The sequence below is a fragment of the Corvus hawaiiensis genome, chromosome 2 (genome assembly GCF_020740725.1).
Source record: "Corvus hawaiiensis isolate bCorHaw1 chromosome 2, bCorHaw1.pri.cur, whole genome shotgun sequence".
In the NCBI taxonomy this organism is placed as follows: domain Eukaryota; kingdom Metazoa; phylum Chordata; class Aves; order Passeriformes; family Corvidae; genus Corvus; species Corvus hawaiiensis.
The window spans coordinates 119,123,848-119,143,668 of NC_063214.1; the positions used below are offsets into that span (position 1 = coordinate 119,123,848).

The 19,821-nt window shown below is 41.4% G+C and overlaps 1 protein-coding gene across 2 annotated transcripts in view; it reads right to left on the bottom strand.

The window, feature by feature from the left end:
• Positions 1–59: 59 nt before the first annotated feature.
• Positions 60–19,821, bottom strand: part of BACE2 (beta-secretase 2) — a 54,544-nt gene continuing 34,782 nt past the window's right edge. Inside the window, exons 5-10 of one of the 2 annotated variants that reach the window (XR_007200750.1) lie at positions 19,336–19,470; positions 16,519–16,620; positions 13,005–13,154; positions 11,608–11,776; positions 5,478–6,482; positions 60–4,827 (exon numbers count right to left, since the gene is read on the bottom strand). Coding sequence is in view for 1 of the 2 variants with exons in the window: in XM_048290699.1 (XP_048146656.1) it covers positions 6,229–6,482; positions 11,608–11,776; positions 13,005–13,154; positions 16,519–16,620; positions 19,336–19,470 (810 nt within the window). In the remaining variant the exon portion in view is untranslated. Of the gene's footprint in view, positions 6,483–11,607; positions 11,777–13,004; positions 13,155–16,518; positions 16,621–19,335; positions 19,471–19,821 lie in introns of both variants that reach the window. The other variant, XM_048290699.1, reaches the window with a different exon arrangement.

Consider the following 19,821-nt stretch of genomic DNA (forward strand, 5'->3'; position numbering starts at 1 on the left):
CCGATAAAATTGATCAGCTTTGAAGTTCATCTTAACAGGATTTAAAAAGACACACAGAATAGGCTGAAAGAATTAATAATTTATTTTACGCAGCATAAAATTTGATTTTTTACATAGTGTTTATCTGAAAATGGCAAGACCTGAAAATACAAAGTATCAATTTTTGAAAAATTGAGTAATGAGGCTTGACAGTAAGTGGGATAGAGATCCTAACATAACCTGAAGATTGAATTAGAAAGACTATACCCCTGTTTTCAAAGTTTTGATCCCATTTTCTTTTCAGTCAATGTTAAAAACACTGTCTAATAAAAAACCAAAACAAAGCAACAGGTGAAGAAATGCCTCTCTAAGTTGGAATAATTTCCTTAAAGGTGAAATCCTTTCCACACTTCCTGAATAACTATCAAACAACAGTTAATGTAGTGTTAAAACCTTAAAAGATCTCTGCATCTCCATATAAAATTTGCAATAAAAAATGTGAACTGCCTGTTTCAGGTAAGTCTTAAACACTGAACTTTGTATAGTTTATGCACACACACAGAGTATTGGCTACCAAAGCGATTTTTTCCCCAGCACATATTGCACTAATCCATGCCTTTGTGCTGTCAAGAAATTGTTAGTTGTCTTTGTATTTCCTCTTCAACATTCTCAAGTCCATTTTTCTTTTACCACAGAATTTTCCAAAGGACAACCATGCTGCAAATAACCATTTAAACATTCAGCTCTATAATCCCTCTCTGAGAACACAGGGATAAACATGCCCTTTGCAGGTTTGACTTGGCCCTGTGAAAATTTCCCTCATCAGAGGGGGATACGATGAGAGCATTGTTACAAACAATGTCATTTGTTCAAGTGTTTTGCCTAAGTACACATTGCTGTAAAATCAGAGCAAACTCAGTTGCTCAGCTGGAGTTGTTTTTAGGACAAAAAATGTCACGGAAGGAGCTCTCACAGCTCCTTGTGGTCCTCCTCTCCACCCTCATATTTCCCAAGGGCAGAGAAAAAGGAGAATGTACAGGACCAGGGAGTTATTTCCACGTGGGAAGTGAAAGAAATCCAGGGAACGTAGTCAAATGCACAAAGGAGTTCTTGGCACACAGTAAAATTCAGGGAGCATTGGCACAGGTAAAGCTTTGGCTCCGATTCTTCTCCTAATGGCACTGCAAGTATTTTCAACCTGCAGCTAATTTTTCAAGTGCTAAGGAACTACTTTAAAACAGGTCTGTGAAATGGTAAACAAGAAAAATGTACCTTTTGTTAGAAGGCTGAATTTGGAATATGGAGGTCGTCAGCTTTTAGGAACTTTTGGTTTTCTGGGAAAGAGAAGGGGTGAGTGGGCCAGAAGACAAATTAGAAAAATCAGATTTACACCCAGAAAATAAGTAAGACAGCAAACATACTAAAATATATTTATTTTAAGTGATTGTTATAAATTAAAAAAAAAAAAAAGAACACTTATTGAGGGCTACTTCTTTTTAAATTCCGAAAATTACCTTTTGTGTTTTTCTCATTGCCTAGCTCAAAAGAAATTCTGTGTGTGCTTCCCTAGTCTAATCTAAAATTCCCAGTATTTCAAAGACTACCTGACCACAAAGATCCAGCCAAATGCAAACCATTTTTGTATCACTACTGCACAGTCACTGATGTCAGCATGTTTTATGAGATCCTGTCCTGTTGCTTACAAACTGGCCACTGCTGGGGTGAGAAACAGCTGTGTGTGCCCTGTTATATGGAGAGGGGAATATTCAGCAGGTGGGCAACGATCCTACCTAAAGATGATCGTTGCCCTTTGTTCACCTGGGAGTGGATAATTCCCAGTAGCACCAACAGGCACCTTGGAGTGCTGGTTTCCAAAACATCCAGGCAAGTGGACCCTTATCAAAGGAACTGGGGACTGGCTGATGTTGCACCTACAGCAGCTTCTCAGCAGCTGCTGTTGCTCTCTGGCTTTTGTGTTTTGGAGCCATCCCATCCAGAAGTTTGGCTGAAGCCAAGTATTTCTGCTAGCATTCCCAAAGCTATAAGCAGGATGCTGGACTGCTCACAAGCCTGGATTAGCATCTAATTAGGCCTCAAAAGCCAGCAAATCTAACTGGCTCAGAAGATTGCTTGTATCCCATTACCAATCTGTCTTCACTTCTCTCAACAGCAGCAAGGGCTTCAGCAGCCAGAAATGAACAATTTATCAATCAGAGAGTCAAGTCTGACAGCAACTAATGTCTTGGTAAAAAGTACAGTACTTCTGAAAAGGATCAACCTGTTATGCTCTTGCCATTTTTAATGAAACTAAAGGCATCCTATTTATTTTTCTTTCCATAATTTCCTTTACTTCTACCTCCATAGGTCACTGTACTAACACCTTTCATTACACAGCTCATATTGCTATTTATATTCAGGGCTGAGATGAGGATATGACAACCAACCAGCCCAGTTGTTGGAAACCCTACAGAAATCAAAGAAACTTCCAGCAGCACAATCATTTTGTAATATTGGAAAATTTAAAGACTTCTCTCTCTCTCTCTTTCTCTGGAAATGTGCTGTGTTAAGCAACTCTCACAAGCTTTTTAATATTTAAAAGGAAAAGGTTGGCAGACAAATGGCTCATCCTTCAGTGAAACAAAACCAGCATACACAACAAGGAACTGGGTGGGGTACTCACAGGTTAACTTTAGACGATAAATTTTACAGTTGTTGAGCACAAGAGATACCAAAACCCCTTATACGTTGCATTTAGGTTGATCCAACATGCACATCCTAAGCACAGTCCTTCACCTTAAAAACAGAACAATCCCCTCTACCTAACTTCTTTTACAGCACCTAAACAAAAGCCTTATTAAAATGCCTCATTTATTTCCCTCAGCATTTAAATTGCGCCAAAAAAACCCCCATGATAACTCTAAAACTTGCGAAGGCAGGGGGATAGGATTAACCTATTCCGAAGGCTGGGCTCAGGTTTAACCACTCGAACTCAAACCACACCCCCTCAAATTCCTGGCGATTGCACCGATGGCATCAAATTCCCTGCAGGGCTGCAGCCAGGGGCACACGGCTTTCTGACGCTTTCCGGGGACGTGGTGTTACATTCCCATCAGAGGAGAGCTGGGTCAGCAAGAAATATGGACACGTGTACAAGGGATGGTTTGGAGTGCTGTGATTTGGAGCACCTGCCTTCCATAATAAACAAAGGATATTTTCCAGTATCATCTTTACTCAATGCTCTGGTTTTTTTCACTCCTCTTCCCTCCTTTTTTTAGGGTTTTTTTTTTTCAAGGTGTGGTTTATTCTTACACCTGAAGTTGGTTAACAGGAGCATAAGATACCTCACAACATATGTATTTTTTGAAATATATCAGGGAAAGAGATCACTACAAGTTACCAAGTGATTACACTTGGTTATAGTGTAGTCTGTCACTGCGTTTCATCTTCTGTACAAAACTGCTAAAGAGCATTATTTTTCTTAATGTGTTGTAGGCTAAAAAGGAACCCTCAAGGGTTTCTATTGCTCTCTTTGTTGCCGGAGCAACAGAGCAATGCTCACCTGAATATCTGCCAGCGTAAGTATCAATTTACAAGCCCAGATGAAGTTTGTGCTGCTCACAGGTGTCACTCCCAGCATTTTTACTATAAGCCACATTTTAATTATGAAGGAATGGCAGGAAAACTCAAGAATATGTTAGTATTTCATATGTCCTACTTGATTATTGCTCCTCTTCATTCAAGTGTTTCTCTTAAAATACCTTGACCAATGATATTCTAAGGGAAAGAGTAACACTTGAATCTTTTAAATGAAATCCAGTGCACTAAGAAGACTTTGTTAACCAACTCAGAAGAAACCTCAGCTGTCATTAAAAACCCTCCTCAGAACCTTTCCCAATGAATTCCTTCAGAAAACTCATTGTGGTGAGGAGATAAGAGGTTGTGGGGTGAGGGGAGCAGTGATGAAACTTTTTAAGAGCATACAAGTTGTTTTTACTTTCTGAAATGAAAGAGGGTTTATTGTTTAACACTGCATCCACCCAAAATCCATACTGTGTTTCTGTTTGAAACAAGTGACAGAAGAATAACTTCTATTGCCATACTGTAGAAAAAGAAGGAATACAACTCTGAAGTTATTTGTTACGTGTAAAACCAAACCCAGGAGGACAACGTGGAACTCTTAATTAAAATATATTAAGAAAGAGATATGGAAGATAGAACACTGAGAAAACAGCTAAGCTCTATGGCTTATTTCATGTAATTCACAATTTTTCTCCTCCTAAAAACTAAGAGGCAGAGGAAGAAGGAGACAAACTCAAAATTCCCTCCTGTTTCCAACTCCGAATTCCAAGAGAAATCATTTTCAGATGTTGGATCACAGCATCAATTATTTTACTCTATTGAGCCAAGCAATCTGAAAGTGCAAGAATTGAAAAGAAAACCACAGGCACTTCCAGTTATGACGTGAAAGACACAAGTCAGTTAAAAAACCCCCCACAGTGTTTTTATTTTCGCACACATGACGTGCACCTCTGTAAATGCACCATTTCTGGAAAAAAAATTAAAAAATCTTTCCTTATTCCATGCAGAGTCAGATGCAGAGGCAGTGTGAATCAGAGCTATATGAAGGGATTTTGGGCAGAAAATCGTCTAGGCGAGGGATTGGGAAATTCAGAGCTAAGCTTTTTTCCTTCATTTCCCATACAGATATGCAAACTGCTCTGCTATCAAAATGCAAAGGAATACTTTTTCCTTTTTCTTTATAAAAAAAAATCCTCAATGTTGCATTGTTTATCTTTCCAATCCAAACACTTAGGCCGGTGTTACAGAGAAGCCACGGAGGTCCTGCAACTAGAGAAAAGAAAAGAAAAATTGTCCTATCTGCAAAGAAAACACCTCGTTCTGACCTCAGCATGACGATGTGCACTTGCAGAATGGAAGCCTGGTCAAATACATTCTGCCCTGCTCTCTCCCACTGTTGTTTCCCGTCCCACCTACATGTTTGTTTTCAGCCAGGCAGGACATACACTTTTCATTTGATTGACACCAAAATGAACACTTCCAACTGCTGCTCAAGCTGAAAAACAAGCCAGCATAAAGACTTTCACTTCACAGCCTGTCCATAAAGACAGGTACTTCTCCCTTGAATTTCTAGGTTGCTGAGCTCAGCCAAATTAAAACAAAAGAACGTGTCTTATTTAGTTTTCTTTTTGTTACATGCTCTCTAGAAATACAGCAGAACACAGACCTTGCTCTCTTGTCTGTCCATACATAAGCAGATCAGCCTTTTCTAAATATCAAACTCAACTCAGAAAAAAAACAACAAACCCCACATGAGGGGGGGGAAACTGAAAGGTTTCTTTTTTTTTTTGTGCACCGAAGTGGAAAGTCATGAAGTATTAACTTTTATAAAATCCAAAAAAATTTCAAAGCCAAGCAGTTCTGTTTGGTTCTATGGAGCATCTTTGTGCTTCAAGACCAGTTCTAATCCACACACTTACCAGTGGTAGCATCCTTGTAAATTAAGAGAGGTAGTCTTGTTTTACTCTAAGGCTGAACAAGTTTGTTTCCCAGTTTTCACCACCTTGGACTGTTTTGTTACAATTCTCAGGGAGGGTGACCCTCTCAAGTGGCAGCAGTGATCTTGAGGGCAAGAAACCACAAACCAACATTTCTTCTTGATCTCACTTGCTTTCCTCTGCTGCTTAAGTCTGACTTTCTCCCTCCCCCATACCATAAGCACAGTTTCAAAATAAACTGATGTAAACAGAAAGCAGTATTCATTTAATGCAATTAATAAGAAAGATTATTAATTTTTTTTCTCTTTTCCTACAGTCAGGGCTTGATTAGTTAGAAAATACTGACAGCTCCTTTTTCTTTGTGAAAGAGAGATGGACAATTTTGTTCAGACAGTGGAAGAACATCATGGTGTGGTTTTTTATCTTTTTTTTTTTAAACTTTTTTTAAAGTTTTTTTTTGTTAAACAAGGTACTGTAGAGACCATAAAGGCTCGTTGTACTGCAGTAGCAAATCCAGTACCGTAGCACTTCAGAGGTGGTTAACAGTGCTTTGGTTCAGAACTGGTGTTAGAAAATAAAGCTATAAAAGTCATGATGCAGGATATTTGGTGGGATTTTCAACAGCGTTTTGTAAGGAACGTAGAAAGGACTGAGGAGGCATTGGCTTCTTCCCCTTGGCAGAGCTCTTTGTCCTTGGTCTTGTTTTAAGTCTCAGTTTTCAGGATCCAGCCTCTCATTTCCACCGGTGGCGCACGAGGGAGGACTCGTCGTTGACCACGTCATTGTCCGTGTAGCGGTGCTGGCAGCGGGGTGGGATGAGCAGCAGGATGATCAGGACGAGCAGGATGATCCCACACAGGCTCATCAGGGCATAGGAGGCGATCCACAGCACCGGCTCGTGGAAGGAAAGGCTGGAAACGCAGTTGCTGGCGACGTCTGCTGTTGAGAAAGGGCCTTCGATCTCCGACACGGGAGAGCCGTCAACTTCTGAGGAGTTACAGACAGAAAAGGATCAGGTCTACAGACACCATTTAAAACCACTTGTATATCCCTCTCCCTCTGTCACCACACATCTCAGCCCATTCACGTTTTACTGCATTTCTCGTTGCAATAAAAATGCAAGAATCTCATGTTTATAAAAAGGAACTCTGAAGCATAAGGAGACCGTGACACTCCCTCATCTCCACAAGCTGTCTGGGAGAGAACAGACATTTCAATCAGTCAAAGCCCAAACCACTGGATCACTTTTTTCTCTCTGGACTAACCTTTCAGAAATGTCCTTTTAAATATCCTATGACAACCACCCTGGTGTAGGGCAGGGCCTGGGCAGTTTTTTGTTTGTTTCTGATATTTCCAACAACTGGAACAGCACCACAGGTGATATTGTGATCGTCTGTGTTTGCTGTCTTCTTAGGGAGCAGCAGGAAGGTTCATCAGTCCTTAAAGGACTTCATCCTAAACACAAGGTGCAGCGTGGAAAGCAGCACAGATACTCTTGGGGGTGAAAATCCAGAAGGAAGGGGAGGTGAGGCAGGAGAGCTGGGTGACAGCTGTCCATGAAAGGGGAGTGGAGGAGAGGAAGGTCAGTGTCAGGAGTGAGGAACAGGAACATGAAGGAGCAATGGTGCTGGGCAGGGAGAGCTAGCCCAGCTGCTCAAAAAATGATGACAAAGTTAAGGCAAGAAGCAGTCATAATTCACTTCTCTAGTCAGCCACTTCCAAGACACATCTGAGTATTTTTTTATAAAGGTCTCAGTTTTAACTGTCCTGCTCAATTTCTCACACATTTTATACATATATACACAGGCACACTCTTTCCTGATTGGAAGTGATCCCATCTACTGAAAACTGGATTTCTTATTTTCACATATCTTAGTCATGACTGCTGAAACCATGTTTGAAGAGATTACCATAAAATATCCCTTGGAAGGAAGAAGGGAGCCTGGATTTGCAAAGGCAGGAAGGTGGTCTTTAAGGTTCTTTGTGGACAAAAAAATGCAGAATAGGTTGGTTGCTTTATCTGCATAGATTTTAGTCATCATTCAGTCCCTGGCCTCATAAGACCTTGTATTATTTTAAGATTTATGTTTTGTTAGACTTAATTCAACTTAATTGTGGGCTGGTGTTGAAAGGGACAATCCTGCACCCTCACTCCTGTCTCTCAGAGCCTCTTTTGTGTTGGTGGAGGGAATGGGAGGCTGCAACTTGCAGATCAGATGGGAAACCAACCTTCACAACAAACAAAATGCCCAAACAAGGAATTTTCTGTGGAATCACTCATCTGAACCAATCCCTTCTCCACCCCTAAGTGTGGGAAGACTCCTTTAGCAGGAATATGCCATGAGAGCAAACCGGGGGAACCCGAGGCTGCACCCACGAGGACCCTGGCACTGGTGAATAACCAAACACCCACTCCCTAAATTCATTAGATGGTAAAATTCTGCCTAGAAGGTCTGTGGCAGAAATCCTTTTTGTCCAGAGTCCCAGGATTTCACTTTGTCTGCCATGCAATTATTTCTTCTGGACATCTCACCCCCACACACCGTTTGTTTGTCTCTATCAAGTTCTGCAACAACACCACTCAACCACATTTAACACCACTCTGAAATGCAAGGCCTAAGTATCATTACTTAGCAGTATTTTGAAAAAGTGGGGGGAAAGAAAAAACAGTGCAATTTCCCACCTTGGAAATAGCTTTGAAAATAAACAGTCTCTAATTACTCATTATTTGGCTTGAGCACAGTAATTACTCCTATTAAAGAAGAAAAGACAAAACTGTTTCCATAGTGGCTGACATTTTAAACTGCATTTTGAGAATGCTTGATAGCAGCACAGACTCTGCTTTCTCCCCTCCAAAAGGCAAAAAAGATTTCCCTCACACTCTTCCACCCCCAGAGAAATTGAGAGGAAATTTGCCTAAATTGTTCAAAGAAGCCCTTAACATAAACTAACAGTCACACTCAGCATATTACACATTAACTAAATTAGAGTATTTCGGTGTATTATTTTAGAGTATCTGGTGGTACCTAACTACAATACTTTTATAACCTTGAATAAATGAGATTTTCTTCTCTGTTGATGATTACAGGACAAAAAGGCGCCTCTTTTCTACTCAAAAGTGTAGAACTCAACACATGCTAGCTCACCCACTTGGGTGGTTACAAAGGAAAAAAACCTGGGATTAGATCAAATTCCTCATAAAATTGTAAAGTACAGCTTGAAAAGGGCCCCTGGAAGTTACCTAGACCAGGATCCTACTCAGAACAGGACTGTCAGGATCAACAGATCAGTTCTGCTGCAGATTTTATTTATCCAGCCAGGCCTTGAAAAACCCTGAGGATGGGGACCTGTTTCAGTGCTGTACCACCCTCCTGGTGAAGAAAAAACTCCTCATGTCCAGTTCCTGAATGTCCCTGGTGAATGTTGCTCTATGTTATGTAATTTCACCTTCACCTACCTTGGCTTGCATTCAACTTAGGGCCTACCGAAACTTTCCCACAGGGCTTTTTTTTTTCCTTCCTTACTTTTTTTTCCTTTGTTTGGGTTGGAAGGGACCTTAAACATTATCTAGTTTTAACCCCCCGCCATGGGCAGGGAACTTTCCATTAGACCAGGTTGTTCAAAGCCCCATCCAACCCGGCCTTGAACATTTCCAGGCTGCTTCAGTGAAACCAACTCGTTGATCTGAATATCCTGTCTCAAGAAGGGACCTGATCCAAAAACCTGTCCTAGTCATCCTGTAAACAGTAGGTTATCAATGGGCAACTTGAAATTATTTGTCCAAGTCTTAAAGGGTTTCATGTAATGAGGAAAAGGCATATTTCCTGCTACAATGGAGTATCTTCCTGCAGCAGTCTATCTAACTTTCCTCACTCTTGGTACATCCTGGAGAATTACAACAGTCCAAGGAATATTGTGGGATAAGCCAGTTCTCATCTCTAGCCAAATCTGAAAAGTAACCAGGAAGTTCAATGAAATAAAGGTTTTTAGTCCTGTTCCCTTAATTATTCTATTCATCAAGTACAGCTTTAACATCTTATAAAAGCACGGATTTAACTTAATGTTCACTCTAACAAAGCTAAGGTCATTGCAAAGCCACACCAAACTGTCTTTAACATTTCTCCATTTCTGAAGATTCAAGCCATCAGCAATTCAGTTTAATTTATGCCCACGAACAGCCTGGAAGGCTCCAAATAAATGGGATGAATGTAGTTGCTGTGGAGGGCATGGCTGGCCTCCACGGGAAGCCAGTTCGGCAGCTCAATCCCTCACCCTGCACCGAGGCGCTCCACTCGCAGCCGTGGCTCTCTGATGAAAGTGCTGTTAAATATGGAAACCACAAGCTGTGAAGAAGTGAGACTCAGCAGAACTGGCACATCCAGCGAAATGTCATCTGCCCCATGTGAGTGGAACCTGACAACTCCGTGCATCTTGTCCCGGCCAGTCAGATGATTCCTCAGGAAGCCAAGTTCCTGTGATGCTGGGTTAGACATATGCAGAAAACGTGGACGAAGAGACAAGGAGGAAATGTCTTGGAGCACCAGCTGGGTGTAATCACGTGTCCAAGCTCATGTAAATTCCAATGGCAGTTCTGTTCAGCAAGCTCAGTTCTTCGTCTCTGGCAGAGCTACGTGAAGTGGTCAAACTATGCTTGCAGGTAGCAATATTAACACCGAGGTGTTACTATGCTTCCCCGATTATTTTCCTCAACAAAGAAGGGCTGTCAGAGCAGTTCTTATGCACAGCAGCTGCCTCGTGTCCCCTGCTGACCACACGTGGTCAGTATGTTCTGTCAAATGCCCCCTCCTCCCCCCACTGATGGCTGCAGCGGGACAGGGACAGGAGGCAGCTCCACACTTGCTCCCGCTGCAGTCAGGAGGCACCAGGAAGAATGAAAGGCAGTGAAACCTGGCCTGCATTGTTTGTCCAGTTACACTCTCCTGCCAGACACATTCATGAAGTGTCTTTCATCACTGCATGGCACCTCACAGGGGTGTCCATTAAGCAACTCTCACCAATATCGAGATTTTCTTTGGGAACGAGCTAAAACCTGACAAGTCTGAGCCTGTTAACAATGTAGAGATCAAAAAAACAAGCTTTAAAATTGCCCTAGAGCTGCAACTCAGCCAGCCAGTTCTCTCTTCCTCCTCTCTATTACCTGATTGCATTAAGCACTCCAGTCCTAACTACCTTCACCCTCTCTAAGAGCTTAAAGAAGCACTGTCAGTTCCAGTCCTTTTCTCATGCAAACCTCAGGTGAGACAATGTTTTTCAGGGCACAGACCACTCCTGTTTGGGACAGAGACCTGCATATGGGTGCACATCCTTCCCCTCCTCTCCCACTTGGATGTTCTTGTCATGTTAAAGGAATGTCTGAACAACAAGGGGAAGAAACCCCAAAATTTTTGGGTTTAGCTACCCTTGGTAAGAAAAGAATAATCATGAAAGTTACCCAGCACAGTAAAATCAGCCAAAAATTACGAGCTCTTTTATATCTCCTCAGCAGCTAGTTAAAAAATTAATGGCTTTCTGCTTACACTGAGAAAAGTATTTGTTTAGAACTAACACAAACACTGCAAGTCTAAATGTGAGTCCAATTTTCACCTCAGCTCTTTCTTTGCAAATTTCTGAGGGGCTGAACAGGCTCAATTTACATGAAGAGAAAAGTGTGAGTAAGGCACTTCACTGCACACTGCAAGAGTTGGTTGAAGAATCCATTTATGCCCAGCTTTGAGCAGGAACTAGCCCAAAATGAAGCTGCATTATAAGCAGGGACTCATTTGATGTAACTGTTGGGGAAACTCCACACACAGACAGATGTTCCAGAAAGATCATCTCTGTGAGAGGGAAGAACTCAGCACAGATACCCAGAGCTGAGGCTGATTCACTTCATGCCAAAAGATGTTGCAATACAGTTGGGGTGGTTTTTTTTGTTGTTTTTGTTTTTTTTTTTTTTTTGTTTTTTTCCTTCCTTTGAAATGTGAATGGCTCGGAACTTCTTCAAAATACACCCTTCACACTGCGGGAGTCACCACGCTTTTCCCCAACAGATAAATGGCAAAGGTGTTTCTCTGAGTTTCCTCACTCAAGTCCTGAGATATGTTTCTCTTACCTGCACAGGGGCTCACTGCAAAGCCCACTCTCCTCTGGGCTCTGTCAAAGATGACATAGAATCCTTCCATGACTGTAGCACCAATGACCAGAGCGTTTGTGGAGGAGGAGATGCCAAATCGGTAGCACTGCAAATTATCTCCTATCACAAGGATGGGTTGAATATAAAGCTGTTAAAAAGAAAATTTAAAAAAAGAAAAATAAATTAAAAAAAGGAAGCCAGAGTGTAAAAAGCAACACCTCACAGCAGGTAGAAGTTCAGACTTCTTCGTTTTTATAGTTCAAGCACACAAATCCCACTGGAAATAGAGAATGGATTGGGGCAAACAGATTTCTGTACATGATTTAAAACCAGTCAAAACTGACAGGCAGGTAAGAGGTAAAGCTTGTGGATTCTAAGATAAAGTTGAACACAGTCAGTCACGGCATGCAGGTCAGCAGCAAATTCTCGAGATTCTCACTATTTACCATATTTTCCATAAGGGAAGGATGGCTGAGGAAGAACTTGGGATATGAACTCAAATTAGAGAATAATTTAGTTATTAAAAAAATTACTAGGATGGAGTTGATTCAGAGAGCATTCAGAGTCAGCTTCAAGGTTCTAGATCTTACAAATTCAAGTCACATTTCACCCCCTGTCTCCCCGAGGAAGATGAACGATTGCCAAGCTACATGATCAATACAGAAAAAGCTTATCATAAGGCTGTACTATATTTCAAGTTAAAATGTACTTAATAGGTTCGTTCTTTCCTTTGCTCCTGCCTGTCCCTTGAGGTAAAAGAATGTATTAATAATGTTGGAGGATACCAGCCTGTAGTGCACCTTATACTGGGAGGAGAAGACAGAGAAGAAAAACAAAAGTGGCACATTATATTCTAAAAGTTGGGATGGAATATTAATAAAAGATAAACCAAGTGAGTTACAGAAACTGGTGAAGAGCTCACAAAGGGTCATTGCCAAGATTTTCATATTCAGAAGAAGTGCTCCAACTCAAAATGCCTGGAGAAACAAATCAATTCCCTTTGCAAAACGAGAAGATCAAAACGAGCAGAGACATTCTGTATTGACATCTGATGTGGCCAAAGCTCATGAAAACAAAACAATAACTTGCCTATTTTTCCCAGAAAATTGAAAAAAAAAAATTCCCAACTAGATGGACTGCACTGAGAGGGAAATTGTGCTTTGTGCTTTTCCTTTTTGCTTTTAGGTTTGACAAGTTTGTTATTTTCCCTACTTAAGAATTGATTTTTAAAATTTGATTAAAAAAGGTTTCCCTGGCATACAATAAGCCAGTCCCCTATTACTGCTAAATATAGCTCCTGTTTTTTAAGAGCTGTATAATGTGCTTTACAATAGTAAAAATAAATGCACAGATGAATAAACAAAGAAGGTTGAGACCTGTGGTAGGATAGAGATCCGAAACGACCTACTGGAGTTTTCATCCCTCAGGTAAATGGAGAGTTTGGGAAATAAGGACCAGGGTTTTTCAGTTCTATCCCAGCATGCAAGCTGTGAACCAGTCCAGAAACCGGAAGAGAATTCTTGTATCTGTAAAACAAACCAAGCAAACAAAATTACACTTACAGATTACAGACATTTTGATAGATTTTTGTAAATGATCACTGCCACTTGGATACTTCTTTCACTCCCATGGAGAAATTCAAGCATGAACACAAATCTCAGCTGCTTCTTTAAGGACCAAAGCAAACACCCAAGCCCCAACACCCAAAGTGAGGTGTGTCATAACCCATCATGACTTGGGAGAAGGGGGAAGAGACAAAAGCCAGTTTAGCTCTCCCTTCCCCCTCTGTTTGTGTCTCACTGTTTCCACTGCTGCAGAGAACATGTGTGGTGCCACAGAGCCAAAGCATCACTGGGATTTCACTGCCTCCCTACCTCCTCTCTGACCAAACACCAACGTTTTGAAGCAGCATGTTACATTTTATAAAATACACAAACCAAAATACAAACCACGTGAATATGTAACGAGGTCATCCCTGCTCCTCATGCACCTACAGCTTCTTACTCAGCTTCAGAGTTTTGAAGCCAAGGGCTAAGCCAAAAATCTCCTGGCTTCTAAGGGAACCAAGGTTTGCTGGAATGGAAAAGAACACATCCCTCTGTCTCTTTTGCTGCCCTGTCACTCCCTACCAGTATAACCTGACATGCTTTTGAAATAAAATTGATTAACAGCACTTAATATATCCATGGAACTAACAAAACAAAAAGCAAACTCCTACAGAGCTTGTTTGGCTAAGACAAACATCTTGCTCAATGCTCCTGCTCCCTGAAGTTGACCTGCTGCCAGATCTGAGCAAAAACCTTCCTTGTTTCACTGCATTACTTTGGCTGCTGGTTCTTGTTCCCCCACAAAGCAGCATTCAAGGGAGGAGCTTGATCTGAGGCTGCCCAGCCAAAGCCTCCCATCTGGGTGAAGAAAAAGATGGAATCCAGCCTCTGCACTGTCCTCATTTGTATTTATCTGTGATATTGATTATTCTGTAAGCACCAGCTCATTCATTAATATATGGCATTTCACTGCTGACAGGCACTCGCCACACGCCTGCCTGTGAAGTGTTTGTTGGGGCTGCACAGAGACATTTTCCTATTTCCAAGTGCTCTGCTCTGTTCTTGGGCCAACAAGCACAGACTCATGTGAACAAGGAGATTTACCACCACAAACAGGCCTTTTACCCGTAACTCTCAGCACAGGCTGAAGTGCATCCCTTGGCAAGGGGCAGAACACTCTTCCCTCACAGCTAAGTCCCAGGCCAGACCTGCTGAGAAATACAGTTCTTCTCTCTTTCCATTTTGTCTTGAAAAGCAGATCTGAGAAAAATCACAAGATACCACCCAGACAGGTCAGGCCAAGCCTGTGAAGTGCTCTGTTTTAAGCGCCTGCTTTAATTTCCCACAAAGATTGCTTAATGCACTGCACTTCTTTCCCTTCCTTCTGCATGCTGCAGCAATGCACTGGGGAGATGTGAGTGCATGATACCCAAAAGGCTATTAAAACAAAGATTTTAGGATTATCTGAGCCTTCCTTTGTTCAACTTTTTAACTTAGCATTGTATTAATGCTGTCCTGACTTCAGCTCAGTGAGGTGTAGTAGCTGCCTGGCTCATCTCTGCTCATCTGCCAAAATCACCACCCTGCAACACCAAACTACATCTTAACAGCTGCTCCCTAAAAGACTTCAGTCCACAGAAGTAAGGTTTAAAAAACCGTCTGCACCACTAAAGAGCACAGAGCTCACAGCCTTGTTTTTTAACGGAGTTGAATACAGGGATGTGTCACACACAGTTAACCCAGCGTACCTGAGGGGGAAATAACTTCTGGCTGGGATGCTCATAACAAGCTATGAGGAGCAGGAACTTGTTAACCTGGCTCGCCTGTGGTCAGAAAAGTGTGTCTGACTACAGCAGATGATTTTTTTTTCAGTGGTACATCTCCTGCCAGAAGCACAGAGCCGCAGTACAATTGCTGAAAATACCCGTTTTCCTGACATTGCTCCTACACAGCTGGAATCCCATCCTTGCACCCTGTAACTACTTTCTTATTTAGCAGGCTATCTCCTTTGTTTAGAGCTGTCAAAGTAAATTTTGGGGTGTGTGGAGGGAAAGGGGTACAGCAGGCAGGTCCTTGAGATTAAAAAGAACTCCGAAAAAAAGCTACTGTATGCATTTTCTGTAGGAACAGAAGAAAAACCATTAAGCAGAGTGAATGGTTCCCCTCTAACACCTTAGTGATCTGTCCACTATTTCCTTGTCAGGTGGAAGGCCCCAGTTCAAATGTCCTGACCAACATCAGAGAGGAGTGTGGACCACTGTGACCCACTTCCCAGGAGGATTCCTTATCCACAGGGTGACGTTACAAGAGCCCTTGGGGTGGCTTCTTTCAATTCCACCCCCATGGACTGAACTTGTTCCAGTCAACACTTAAGGGTTGTGCAATAGAGAAGAGCTTGTACCTGGTACATTTATTTCAGATACTGGACATCTGCAGGCAGAGAAGAACACTTCATGCCACATCTCTGCTCTCAATCAAGTAAGGAAAAGGATCTCAATCTTGAATTGTCAGCACACAGGCAAATGCTCTGTCTTTGGGGCAGCTGCTTACTGTGTTTCCTGTGATTTGCATCAACAGCCACTGTCTGACTGTGAATCCATGACAAAAATACCAAGTTTGTTCACACTGAAATAGCTGGTATTTATTCTTCCTCTTTAACCTTCTTGGTGCTTTTCCTTGTATTGAACAAAAATTTATGAATAGTTTTTATTAACCAGAAAATGCTGCTTCAGCCACTCTACATACAGAGAACTCCACCATCCCCATGCCCTACTTCTAAAGCCCACTCTATTTCCAAAGAAAGATGCTTTTGAACATAAATAATTCAATAATGAAGGTCAAAAGCAGCTTTATTGATATGAATAATCCTAATGAATGACATTTATTCTAGACAGCAGTAAGAATTACACTTGGAAAGGAACTGCTTGCAGCAGCAGGTTCTCCTACTTTACAAACACTCTGTTTTGAATGAAATGACTGATTTTTGCACTCTTAATACTTTGACTCAGAGCAACAGGGGTTATGTCCTGTGTTTCTGAAATGCTTAGAATAAAATACTCCATCTCTGACCTATTTCTGATGCATTTCCATACACACACTTCTTGTCTGCACTTGGCGCCCCCTTTTCCCTCCTCCCTTTTTTTTTCACCTCTTCCTTTCCATCAAAGGCCATCAGTCATTTCTGCCTTATTAACAGGGCTAGACCAAGGAAGATTCTGTTCCCCTCGAGTGAAAAACCCATGACTTGCAAGGCAGGCAGCAGAGATGACACTCCTTTCAAAGACCCTGTGATCGTTTCCCAGGAATTTCACATTTTTGAGCAGGTTTCATGGCGTTATCTTACCAGGGACGTGCGAGCTATTGCCTGCACCACAGCACTGAAGACTTTCTCTGGCAGTCGAAGGAGAGTGGTTCCACTGTCTACTATGGCTTTATCAGCATTGTACTGGGGAGGGGAGAAGAAAAAAGGAGAGAAGTTGCACGCTGTAGTCACTGTAATGCACATCCCACTGTCTCCTAACCAGAACAAAGCTGCTCCTTTTTGGCAGCTGCCTTCCCAGAACTGCATGTCACACTTGTCAGCAGCTCTCTCCAGCTGATAGCTTCAATTCCAATGAAATCTGAGAGCAAAAAAAGCAAGATACTATCAGCCCAGACGCAAGAGTGGGTTTATCTGCACCAGTCAGGAAATTACTGTGTCACCACAGCTGGTGCAAATGGTCACACTGCTGTAAAAAAGTGAAGTCTGGCCCCTCTCAGGGGGGGCAAAAGCACTTTATTATTCAGTAGAGAGGTGCTGAACATCCTGATGCAGCTTCCTGAATCAAGGTCTATGCTAGCATGGGTACAACTCTAGTTTAAACACAGCAGCCTCTTTTAATGGCAGGCATATCTAATGTAAGAATAGTCAGAAAAAAATTAGGCCTTATTACATGTCTGTACTGGCTCAAGAGTACAAATGCTACACCTTCATCCCTTGACTCCTGAAAACTGCTAAAACACAAACAAAAGCAAGAAACTTGAAATTTCAGTCTTGCTGCCTTAAAATCTGCACCACTCCCCCCAGCAAACAATGCTCTTATTATTAAAACTTCAACCCTCAAATTAAGAGATTTCAGCAAACTTCAGATATGGTCCATGAAATAGAAACTTTTTAAAGGGTAAATCCTTTTTCATGAACTCTTTAAAAACTATGATTAATTGTGGGGAGAAAAAAAAAGGCAAGCAGCAGTGGCAGCTATTTGCATTAACTACTTTTGCTGCCAGCTTAGGCAGCAGGATTAATATAACTGAGCTGTGACATGTTTATGGCATAATCATAAGACACAGGATGATATACAGCCTAAGCTACTTAGGAAGAGGTCAAATAGCAAGTGAATTTAAAATACACTGATTTAGATGTTATCAAGTCACATGGAGTCCCTTTAGTGCAGTGATGAAAATAAAACACACCAAAAAAGTAAGAAAAAGTAACTCTGATGGTGATTTCTACATTTCTTTTTGAAAGAGCTGCTGTAGGGCTGCCATACAGAGCTGACAGAAAAGCAAACAGGAAACCATTTATTACACACTTGGAAATACTGTTAAAGAGTGGAGAGAAATACCATGGCAGTTTGCAGTTCATTTTAACAGATTTGTACCACAAAATACACAATCACTGGCATCCTGGAATGCCACCCTTGGAAAAAAATAGTTAAAGAAGGTCGACCATTAATATAAAACTGTGCAAAAATCTGGGTGTAGCGGGATTGTTCACACTGGGGCTAAGCACCTGGTTTTGCCTTCTTGGCTTTCCTGGTTAATATTTACCAGTGCAAAGTGAACTTTTGGCAGCTCAGGACTTCTCCCAGCCCTGGCTGCCAGGCTCAGGGCCACTGCTGTGGTGTAGCTCTGGACAGATTCCCAGCATTGAAGCAAGGGAACAAGTTTTCCCTGGCAAGGAAAGGAGCAGTCCCTGGTGAAGGCTGCAAAAAAATGTTCCATTTCCTAGAAAACAACGGAGAGGAGACAACAACATAGCTCCTCATCCTAGAGTGAATCATGCATCCTCTCCAAGCTCCTAACCAGCCAAAATTTAATTGTACTACTCCCATGTTACTGCTCTTCCTCTAAATTTCTGTGGGAAGGTCTCCTTTGATCCGGGAAGGTTTGATCCTTCTGCACCAGTGAAAGCAACCCCTGGCTCAGAAGAGAGCAACAATTACAGGAAACTTTCCTAACACACCACTAAATTTTTCAGTGAGTTGTTTTCTGGCAACAGCATGTATTAAACCACTGAAGGGCTCCCCTTCAAAAACATGTTGACTGTTTTTTAAGGCAAGAAAGAAAAGCAAACATTTGTTTTAAAGGACCAGTGGTTTTGCTTTCCTAACAGCACAATAGAGGCATTTAAATAGACCTTGTTTTGCTTATTGAGTTGAAAGATGCTGCGACTAATTTTAAATAATTTATATGGGATTATGATTTCAATATTTTGCATGGAAATATAATATTTATGCACATGTAATATTGTAATAATGAATTTCACTTAATTTATATGAACTGTAAAAACTTTAAACTTATCATGTCTCATTGATCTCCAACTAAGAGCATGAGCGTAAAATGAAATTGGGATGCCTAAAGAAATTGGGGCATAAAAATTACAGAACCAAAATCAAAACATGAATAGCAACAAGCAATAGTAAGAAAGAGATAAAACACACACATACACATATATACTCCACAAAAAAAAAAAAAAAAAAAGAAATGGCTTTGGAATAAAAATTGCAACAGCACGGTCTCATTAGACCGATCCAGATACAGCAGAACATTATTCCCAATAAAAACAGAAAGCTTATCCATCAGGAATAATAACTGCCAGCCACAGGAGAGCAAAAGTTGATTGCAAAAATATAAAATCGAAAAGGAGGCATAGGATGAGAACTTGATGAAGCAACCCAGGATGACACCTGTGCACTGCCACCGTGAACTGTGAGCTTAGACAGCTCTACAGGGGTCAGTCCAAAATCACCCACTGCCTTTGTTAGACCAGAATTGCTTTAATTTAATTCTCAGGAGACTGCGGTGCACATCTGCTTGCCAAGACAAAACTGATCAATCAGGGTTTTTTTCTCAGCCAAACTTGCATTTTATAGAGACAGGAACACAGAAGAGCCAATACCTCCCTGCAGTCCAGTTCGAGGTTCTGTCCCCCGACCTCCAGTTTGAGGATTTCAACCTGGTAATACCACTCCTCTTTGATGGGTGTGTACCAGATATCCCCCGTGTACAGACTTGGCTCAATTCCACCCAGGACCTAAGGGAGAGGAGAAAAGAAGTCACATACTTTAAATTCCCAAATGTTCACTTTTGGGGCAAGTACACGCAGAAAGGGGATACTTAATTGTGATACCCAGGGGCATCAAAATTTTAATTTAGCATCATTCGTAAGGATTTTACTGTCAAGTTCTCTGTCAGTAATAGAGCAGTATGAAACATCTAGACATTAAACAAACTGTCCTTCAAACAGAATTCCCATACTGGGCCAAATTAGCAGCATCTTCATCTACAACCTCACACTGATTCTGTTGTGAAAACTCCACTGTTGAAAATCAACACAGTGTCTTCAGTGGTTAAATCTAGGTAATGTATAAAAATGGGACAGAAT